The sequence below is a fragment of the Oratosquilla oratoria genome, chromosome 18 (assembly GCF_046742065.1).
Source record: "Oratosquilla oratoria isolate Oo_2021 chromosome 18, ASM4674206v1, whole genome shotgun sequence".
Lineage (NCBI taxonomy): Eukaryota > Metazoa > Arthropoda > Malacostraca > Stomatopoda > Squillidae > Oratosquilla > Oratosquilla oratoria.
Genome location: NC_134794.1, coordinates 44,473,698 through 44,483,998, shown reverse-complemented (window position 1 = coordinate 44,483,998; position 10,301 = coordinate 44,473,698). Strand labels below are relative to the sequence as shown.

Below are 10,301 nucleotides of genomic sequence, written 5' to 3'. Positions count from 1 at the left end.
GGAGAGTGTATGTTACAGAAATGCAAGTTGAACAAAGGGGTATTTAAAAGATATTAAACACATAAAGAGAGATATGAAGAGGATACTGTGAGTATGCATTGCCTGGATGTTTGTTCTGAACAGATGATAGTTTAATATATCTCTCTTGGTTTTTTATTTCCTTTTTTGTCGTAATGCGTCGCATGCCAATCATGTGCATTGTTCGATGATGTGTGTGAAAAAAATTAGCATCCAAACTGGAGTTTCCATTACATTGAGTATTATTTTTAGCTTACATAACAAAAAAAATCCGTTACTTTTTAGAGCTAATTGGAATTCCCTTTCAATTAGCGTATTTCAGAAAGATTTTTCCACTAAAGAAATGTTATGAAACACATCTAAATGAACAAATAGCACGAATCTACTTTTAGTTTAAGTTGTGAAAACAATTGTATATTTGTTCGTTTTCATTCCTGACACAGTCACCTGTAATGAAACTGAAGGCAGTTATGCATTCGTATGACGGACTTGGTTACTCCTGTACTCTCTCTCTCTCTTTCTCTCTCTCTCTCTCTGTCTCTCTCTCTTTCTCGTTGTTTCTCTCTCGTTGTTACTCTCTCTTTCTCGTTGTCTCTCTCTCTATCTATCTATCTATCTCTTTCTCGTTGTTACTCTCTCTCTCTCTCTCTCTCTCTCTCTCTCTCATTGTTACTCTCTCTGTGTCTCTACTAAAACATATGAATCTATTTTCCCTGAAAAAAACGTAGACTTGGGCTATTTGATACAGGTCTTTAAGATTCTATAGAGAATTGACAATATCAAAAGTGATGAAATTTTCATACTCAGTGCGAACCAGACAAGAAACAATTGTTTCAAACTGTTAGGAAGTAGATTTAATTTGGAAGTGGGTAAAAACAACTTCGCCAACCGCGTAGTAAATGAATGAAATAAACTTCATGCTGAGGCAGTGCAATGTAGTTCAGTTCGAAGTTTTAAGATTCATTTAGATAAACATCTAAGCAGGATACTGTAATGTCTGCCATTTTTTTTATTTATTACTATTTATCTGTTTGTTTATCATTTATGATTCATTGTTTTTTTCATCCGATCTAGTTATAGACCAAAAGGTCTCCTGTCGGCAGGATCTTCCTTTGTAATCCTCTCTCTCTTTTTATCCCTCCCTCTCTCCCTTTTTATCCCTCCCTCTCTCCCTCTTTTTCTCTCTCTCCATCCCTCCCTCCATACCTCTCCCTCTTTCTATCCCTCTGCTCTTCCCTTCTTCTCTCTCTCTCTCTGCACCCCCCCCCACACACACATTTTAATCTCAGTAGTGATGATGCCTATTTGCTGAGCAGTTTAGAGCTTTTCTTCGTGGGCTCGAGGTCGGTATGGAGGAGGATCGACTCGTCTGGCATTGGACCGAGTTCGGAGTCGAGGGCAGACCACATTATATCCATTCCCTCCCCCAAAAAGTCCTCCGTAAGTTTATACCACTTTGTCCTTTCTGAGACTACCTGGGAATTCATGACGTGTAACAGAACCATGGCAAGTTGTGAGTAAGAGAGATTCCACGACATAAGTCGTTAATGGTGATTATAATGTTGGTGATTATAACAAAGGATTACAAAGGCGGAGCATGCCGACAGGAGACCTTTTGGTCCATATCTAGGTCGGATCCGGAAAAAAATCATAATAATAATAAAATAATAAATAAAAACTATAATAATGTAGATAACAAATAAAATACATAAATAAATGCATAGGTATAGTTAAATAATAAACAAACAGGTAAATAGTAAATAATAATGAATTGACATATAACTAATAAGAAATGAATATCAGACAGACAAATGATAACAAAACAAAAACAAATAATATAAAATAAATTATAATCATTACAGCATCACAGAAAGAGGAGTATTGTGAATCGTCCAAATTCTTTTTGGTCCATTTTGATGCCGGTGGCACTAAGTGTGTGAATTCTTTGTTTTAGTATTTGAAATTACAAAATAAACTTTCAAGTTTTCATCACAAAACAGATTGTGCTACGTCAAACCTAGTTAGTTAAACTATGAAACAAAAAAACGGCGTTTAAGAAGACAGTTTAGGCCTAAAAAGGTTAGGAGAACGTTTTTAGACAATAAGCCACGTGTAGGTTATGCGGTTATATAAAGGAAACGTTTATTAAGATTTTCTGTAATATTGGCTTATCTATGCTTCTTAGTGAAATTGTTTGGCATCAGCACAATTTGTAAATTTTGTAAGTAGTCTCACAGGCTAGACTGAGATAAGGCAGCGAGTATGATAATCCATTTAGTACTGGAGCCGTGTTTTAACTCAATAAAGTTGTCTGGCCCCAAGGAAAAATTCTATAAAGTGTACCTACTGGGTTGAAATAATTAACGAGTCACCCTTGGCAACCCGAAAGGAGAGCATATTCTGGTACGAAAAATATTTCACTAAAAAGAAAGATAATCACCATCTTATGCTGAGGCAAGGAATCACCCATAAAAAGGGCCTTAGATAATTAGGAAGTAAAGATTAGCTAACGAGGCTGTCTACGGCTTCTTCAAAGCCGGACGAAGTTGGCAGAGGAAGGGGAGATGAGGAGGAAGAGAAGATCATTTGGGCGTAGAGGTCTAGTAGAGGAAGCTCTCCCGATGAGGTAACCGTGATAGATGGGTGTTAGTGATGATTATAGTCCACTTAAAGTGATTAAAGTGATGCCAAGTGACTACTTAAAGGCGTTATCACACTGGGCCATTTTTTCCTCCGACTGTTGGAGCAGATTTGCAGTCCGCAGGTTTTGGGAAGGAATCTAATATGCCGGAGGAAAGTAATTTTCCTCCAGTATATAAAATGACATTCTGTGTATTTTTGTTCAGAAAGCAAAATAGTTTGTCATAGTGATTTTATGGTGGAAAAAGCGTTGGAGGTGGGCGGTACCGCCAATTAATCGGAGGTTGGAGGAAAAATAACACAGTGTGATAACCCCTTTAGATTGATTATAGAAATAAGGTCATGAAGTTCTCTGTAAGTTAAACCGGAATGGCTCAAACGATTTACTGAACAGATGACAACCGCACCAGGTGAATGAACGTGTCTCGACGGAAAGAAAAGGGTAAACCAGCACTTTCTGATGGTACTTTTTCATTACAGTCATTGTCGTGCTCCATTGTCCATGCCTTGTTTTTGTGCTCATTTCCTTCTCTCTCTCTGTCCTTTTTTTTTTTTTTTTTTTTTTTATACTAGATGCCGCTTCTTTGCTTTGGCAGAACAGTAAGGTTAAAAATTTCCAACCTTGCTTCTCTTTATACTATTTCCCCCTCCACTTTTTTCATTTTTTTCTTATTGTACGCTCTCTCCCTTCTTTTATCTTTCCTTCCCACCAGAGTTCCTATAGACGAGCTTTCACACCCTTTTCCCTCTATCTCGTCCCATGTCGAAGGCTTGTGCCGGGACTCCCTCCCCACCATCGCCACAATGGCACTCTGATTGATCGTGCCGCTTCCTGACGGTCTCCGACTGTGGCACTGTAACGAAAGTGCCTGGAGGGTTCCCGACAGCCAAGCCCTTTGGGATATTAGGAAAGACAGGGATGCAGTAGGGAAGGATTCATGTCAAAAGGGCCTCAGATTTCTGAAGTTCAAAGGTTTGGAAGTAACTTTGGTTTTGCACGTGTTGTGGGTTTTGAGAGAGGAACATGTTCTGAGGTTTTGGGTTCTGTGCCTAAAAGGATACATCAGTCGAATCAGTGCGTTAAACGGGTGCGGGGAAATGCTCTTTGCTGTGACATAAGTAAGTGGGTTTGAGGTATGATAGTTTGATTTTTCGTCATTACTATGGATTTTTAGACTTCTTGATGTAAGAAGGGTAACAGTGGGTGTAGTCAAATTCAGACAGTTCTGTTCTGGCTGATTTGTAATGGAAATTATAACGATGAGTCGTGATTTTCTCAATATTTGTTATGGGTCATATTCAGGTTGAATGAATGAATAGAGTGATCCTCCAGATTTTATGAAACATCAGACAGAAAATTGAATGCTGTTTTAATCTGGGTGATATAGGTGTTTTGGATGTTCGTACTTTGTATCCAAACGAAAGGACTTAGTGTAAATAAGGTTTGAATATGGATATATACATCCGAGCGGGTTTATATTCGGCTCTCGTTTTTAGAGAGGGAGAGAGAGAGACAGATAGAGTGGGTGTGAAAGAGAGAGACAGACAGAGTGGGTGTGAAAGAGAGAGAGACAGACAGAGTGTGTGTGAAAGAGAGAAAGACAGAAAGAGTGGGTGTGAAAGAGAGAGAGACAGACAGAGTGGGTGTGAAAGAGAGAGAGACAGATAGAGTGGGTGTGAAAGAGAGAGAGACAGACAGAGTGGATGTAAAAGAGAGAGACAGACAGAGTGGGTGTGAAAGAGAGAGACAGATAGAGTGGGTGTGAAAGAGAGAGAGACAGACAGAGTGGGTGTGAAAGAGAGAGACAGATAGAGTGGGTGTGAAAGAGAGAGAGACAGACAGAGTGGGTGTGAAAGAGAGAGAGACAGACAGAGTGGGTGTGAAAGAGAAACAGACAGAGTGGGTGTGAAAGAAAGAGAGACAGACAGAGTGGGTGTGAAAGAAAGAGAGATGGACAGAGTGGGTGTGAAAGAGAGAGAGACAGAGTGGGTGTGAAAGAGAGAGATAGACAGAGTGGGTGTGAAAAAGAGAGACAGACAGAGTGGGTGTGAAAGAAAGAGAGACAGACAGAGTGGGTGTGAAAGAGAGAGATACAGACAGAGTGGGTGTGAAAAAGAGAGACAGACAGAGTGGGTGTGAAAGAGAGAGACAGACAGAGTGGGTGTGAAAGAGAGAGAGACAGACAGAGTGGGTGTGAAAGAGAGAGAGACAGACAAAATCGGTGTGAAAGAGAGAGACAGACAGAGCGGGTATGAAAGAGAGAGAGACAGACAGAGTGGGTGTGAAACAGAGAGAGGCAGACAGAATGGGTGTGAAAGAGAGAAAGACAGACAGAGTGGGTGTGAAAGAGAGAGAGACAGACAGAGTGGGTGTGAAAGAGAGAGACAGACAGACAGAGTGGGTGTGAAAGAGAGAGAGACAGACAGAGTGGGTGTGAAAGAGAGAGAGACAGACAGAGTGGGTGTGAAAGAGAGAGAGACAGACAGAGTGGGTGTGAAAGAGAGAGACAGACAGAGTGGATGTGAAGGAGAGAGAGACAGACAGAATGGGTGTGAAAGAGAGAGAGACAGACAGAGTGGGTGTGAAAGAGAGAGAGACAGACAGAGTGGGTGTGAAAGAAAGAGAGACAGACAGAGTGGGTGTGAAAGAGAGAGATAGACAGAGTGGGTGTGAAAGAGAGAGAGACAGACAGAGTGGGTGTGAAAGAGAGAGAGACAGACAGAGTGGGTGTGAAAGAGAGAGAGATAGACAGAGTGGGTGTGAAAGAGAGAGAAAGAGAGTGGGTGTGAAAGAGAGAGAGACAGACAGAGTGGGTGTGAAAGAGAGAGAAAGAGAATGGGTGTGAAAGAGAGAGAAAGAGAGTGGGTGTGAAAGAGAGAGAGACATACGTGGGTACACGCACACACACAGGCGCAAAATACAAAAACAAAACAGAATACAAGACGTTTGAACGACTTTTCTGGATTATCAGTTGAGATGTTCACGAGTTGAGATGGAAGGGGAACACATGTTGAGGTCACCAGTAGGCATCTAGGAGGAGAAATGAGTGCATAGTGAGGTCACCAGGTGGGGTCAAGGAGAGGTCACAGTAAGGTCATTCGGGGAGGTTACTCCTCAGTCTCTCTGACTGCCGAAGGTGTGTGTGATCCCCTCTGGAGGGCTTCAATGTCTCGAGGTCCTCCGTTTCGCTCCTCCGAACATGTTTCATCCTCGGGAGAAGGGCGAACTCGTTCACCTGTCTTTGGATGGAAGGATGCAATTCCTTTGTAAAGAAGTGGACGTCTTTTTCCTTGGTAGGACAATTAAGTAAATGCACACACACACACACACACACACACACACACACACACACACACACACACACACACACACACACACACACACACACACACACACACACACACACAGATCCCGGCTGCCACTACGGCGGTCCGTGTTCGAATCCCGCCCAGGGCTGAAATAATTTCAGTATAACTGCGCCGCGAGTCGTCACTCCAACTCTCGTGGGCAGGGAGTTGGGTGTGTGTGTGTACGTGTAAAGGTCACAGCATTACCCATAGATCGGTCATATATGAGCTCTGAGCTCTCTTCCGGGAGGGAAATAGCTGTCGATCACGAGTCCAGCACGTGATCCAAGACCGTGGTGAATCCCACACAGGTAAAAACACACTCGCACATGTACGTATATTGAAATAAGTGGGATTTGGAAATACAGAAACATGTTAAAGATGAAGAGACGCGGGGTCTGTCCCAGGCCAGGGAGCCAGGTTCAACCTATAGCGTTCCCAAGGGTGAAGAAACCCTCGGACAAGACTTTCTGGCTGGCCGAACTGTAAATCACGGAGGCTTTGGTCTCCGGCTGGATGCGCAACACGGTGCTGGCCGAGAAAGGAAAACGGAAGAGTAAAGTACGCGGAATAATGGGAGAGGCGTGATGAAGGATGGAATGGAAGAACGATGGAAAAGGAAGGATTTGAATCGAGTGGGAAATCGTGAGAAGGAATGTGGAAGTGGAACAAGTAAGAGGATTGAGAAAAATGGGTTGACGATTGGAGTAGAAAAGAGGAAGAGAGAAATTAGACAGAGAGAAAACCCTTGGTAAGATTGCGTATAAAAATACACGCACGATAATATAATGACAAATTTAAACTCTTCTATGATGAGGTATGTCAGGCAATGGATCAGAATATAAATGAATACCCGTTAGTAATCGGTGATTTCAACGCTAGGGTGGAAAAGAACATGACAGATGAATCATGCATTAGGAAATTTGGAGCACGTGACATGCACTTCCTTGTAAAATGGTGCAGGTAGTATATGAACTTACAGAAGTCAAAATGGAGTAACAAAAAAAATAGATTTCGCATTAGAGGAAACAAAGAACATTAGTAATGTATCTGTTGTAAACAAAGTAAATGTTGCTAGTGATCATAGAATGGTAGGTTGCACAGTTAAATTCAATTTGAGAGCTAAGAGAAATAAATATCAAAAAGAAAACAAACCTTGCGAGAGTAAAAGATAACAAGAAGGAATATCAGATGAAATTAATAATACGTTTGAAATTCTAAGAAATATAGAGGACAGTCAATATTATGAATAGCCGGAGAAAGTGAAGTTAGAGAAAATGGGTATTTCAAAATAATAAGTAATTAATGAAAAGAAAAACGTGTCAATTGAAACCACGAGGAACAAAAAAGAAAACTGAACTGGACGAGCTAATGAAAAATCAGAGAAAAGAAAGAGAAACATGGATCATATAAAGGAAACTATTCGAAAAGGTAAAGATAAACCTTGCGAAGGTAATGAATAAGAAAAAAAAAAAAATTCATTGCAAATTAAAAACAGATTAGAAGCTTTAAGAAGTAAGAAGGGCCCCATCGGCAGTATGAAATATAGTTTGTTTAATGTCATTAAGGGACCGCGTGAGAAAATAGGGAGTACAATTAACATAAAAGAAAGCAAATACTCCAAAGGTACAAGTGACCTAATGAAAATATAAGGAATTGTGGACAATAAAACCGTGAGGGATGAAATAAGAAGAACCGAACTTAGAAATAAATATATGTTCCTTTTTCCATGTATATATAATCTATGCATTTCTATTACTATGCACTTTTTGCACTGAAGATGTAATATACGAAAGCGCTGTGCTTCGTTAGTTTCTTTTTCCAAGTGGTCTACTTTGCATAAGTGAACACACGTACCCGTGTTCTTATTAGCATATATATATATATATATACATATATATATATATATATATATATATATATATATATACACATACATACATACATACACACATACGTATGAAGTCCAAGGCATACCACAAGAATGAAGAGATATCTTGTAATCTCAAACTTGAAGGCCCCGTTCACACTAGCGGTTTAAACCGAGCGGAAACTGCAGCGGTACCGCATAGCCAAGGAAAAAATGCGCTGTTATGTGTGAAATCCTCCACTGACTTACATTGTAATTGAACCGCCGGGGTTCAAACTGTCAGTGTGAACAAAGCGTAAGGTCCAAAGGTCGTAAGATCTTGGGCCGTCTTTAAACGTATGTTTTCAGTCTACTCAGTCCACCAACTGACAGTTCCACTGAGTTGTGAGAAATTTCTATATCTCAGATGGTTAACTGACGCAACGCAAGCTAAAGGGTCAGGCAGATTTGTCAGATATAACTGTTTTATAAGTAACAGGTCTTCACTTATCTACAACGACGTTCCTCAAGCTGAATAAAATAGTTCGCCGTCAAGGTGCGTTTTGCTCGGAGCGATAATCGCTCAACGATGATCGTTCATGACTCAACGATGATCGCCAAACGATTGTCTAGAGCACTAAGTCTTTGTTTTTGAATGGGGTTGTTTTGCTTCGAGCTGGAAAGTGCGAGAGCTACGGACGCCTTTACCCAAATATGGTGATGCCAGGTAGGATGGGCGTCACCCGCCACTGGCTGTTAAGGGCTAATAGTCTCACCGAGCAGAGCGTGGCTTTAGCTAAGATCACATATACGGGATACACCTCTGTCAAGGAATCGTTACCTCCTGAGGTCTCTTTCAGCCGAGTAGAAGGGCACGACAGTAACCAGAACAGTCTTACAAATCGCCTCTGACAGTTAAACCTCGTTGATTAGCTTAGTAGCCGCTAGTGCTAACTGCAAGTTAACTTACCTAAGGCAAGTGTTGACACGAGGATAGTTTGTGCGCAAGTTGACTAACTTTCCCTTGACATTGGGCAAATAGAGGGGTAGTTTATAAGTCGCTAGGACTATCAACTACTAAACTAGCCCCGTGTCAACGAGGCTTTTCAGAACTGTTTTTAAATCCTCATTTATACGGGGTAAGTTTAGAGGCAAGTCAAACGTGCAAGTTACTTGCTACAAGTTACTTGCCGTGTATAAACATCTGCTTGGCAAAAGCATATGTTTACACACGGCACGTAACTTGTAGCAAGTAACGTCTGATTGGCGAAGGATTTCCCATAGCTGAATTAATCCGCTTAGCTGCATAGTCAGGCTAAAGCTAATAACTTTCGACAGTACAGTATATTGTATACATTGCTGGTACATTGTGACAAGTTGATGAAGGTGGAAAAAGAAGTCACGGGTCTAGTTCCGAGTTCCTGAGTTTATTCCTCACCGGTTTCGCTCTATGCTTCTGAAGAAGCATAGAACGAAACCGGTCAGGAATAAACTCAGGAACTCGGAACTAGACCCGTGACTTCTTTTTCCACCTTCATTGTATACATTGTAGAGATTTACGGTGGAAAACATTGTGAATTGTTAAAAGCACTCAGTGCATTAGAACCGCTAACGACGTCAACAGAGAGGGTTCAGATGGCGGCTGGAGGTTATGGCCCGAATCTCGCAGATGGGAAACAGATGGGGGTCACGTACCGTCTGTATACACGCTGCCCTAGGTGGTGTGAGGCAATGAAGGCAGTAATTTTGAGGGCAAGAAATTGTCTCCAAGGGCAGAGATTGTGAAAAAGGGGAGTCACTAATGACAGTGACACGGAGGGGCTGGATCGAAAGTAATGTTTTAAGTGCTTCTCGTGGACCACGAGAGACAGAAGAGGAGGAGGAAGAAGAAGAAGAAGAAGAAGAAGAAGAAGAAGAAGAAGAAGAAGAAGAAGAAGAAGAAGAAGAAGAAGAAGAAGAAGAAGAAGAAGAAGAAGATCAAGAAGAAGAAGACAAGGAAGAAGAAGAAGAAGATCAAGAAGAATGAGAAGAGTAAGTGGAGGAAGAAGAAGAAAAAGAGAAGAAAGATCAAGAAAAAGAAGAAGAGGGAGTGGAGGAGAAGAAAGAAGAAAAAGAAAAAGAAGATCATTAAGAAGAAGAAAAAGATCGAAAAGAAGAAGATCAAGAAAAAAGAAGATCCAGAAGGAGATGAAGAAAATCGAAAAGGAATAGAAGAAAAGAAGAAGAAAATGGAAGAAGAAAGGAACTAAGGAGTCGAGAAAAACGTAGAGCGATCTACCAACTCTTTAGAAGATGGTCAAGCTCACCCAACCTCGTGATGTTTCTCAAATCCTAAATTTAAGCTGGATGACGTCAGACGAAAATTTTGGAAGCCATAAGAGGATAAGAACGAAGGAGACTGCAAGAGACCATAAGGCCTACACAAGGTAGTAGGGTTGTGTCCAAG

General features: G+C 41.1%; 1 protein-coding gene across 1 annotated transcript in view; it reads left to right on the top strand.

Moving 5' to 3' along the window:
* The window catches only part of LOC143034858 (uncharacterized), a 63,894-nt gene extending 57,328 nt beyond the window's left edge, over positions 1–6,566 (top strand). The window contains exon 9 of the mRNA XM_076201202.1: positions 6,375–6,566. Within this exon, the coding sequence (XP_076057317.1) occupies positions 6,375–6,566 (192 nt within the window). The remainder of the gene's footprint in view (positions 1–6,374) is intronic.
* The last annotated feature ends 3,735 nt before the right edge of the window (positions 6,567–10,301 follow it).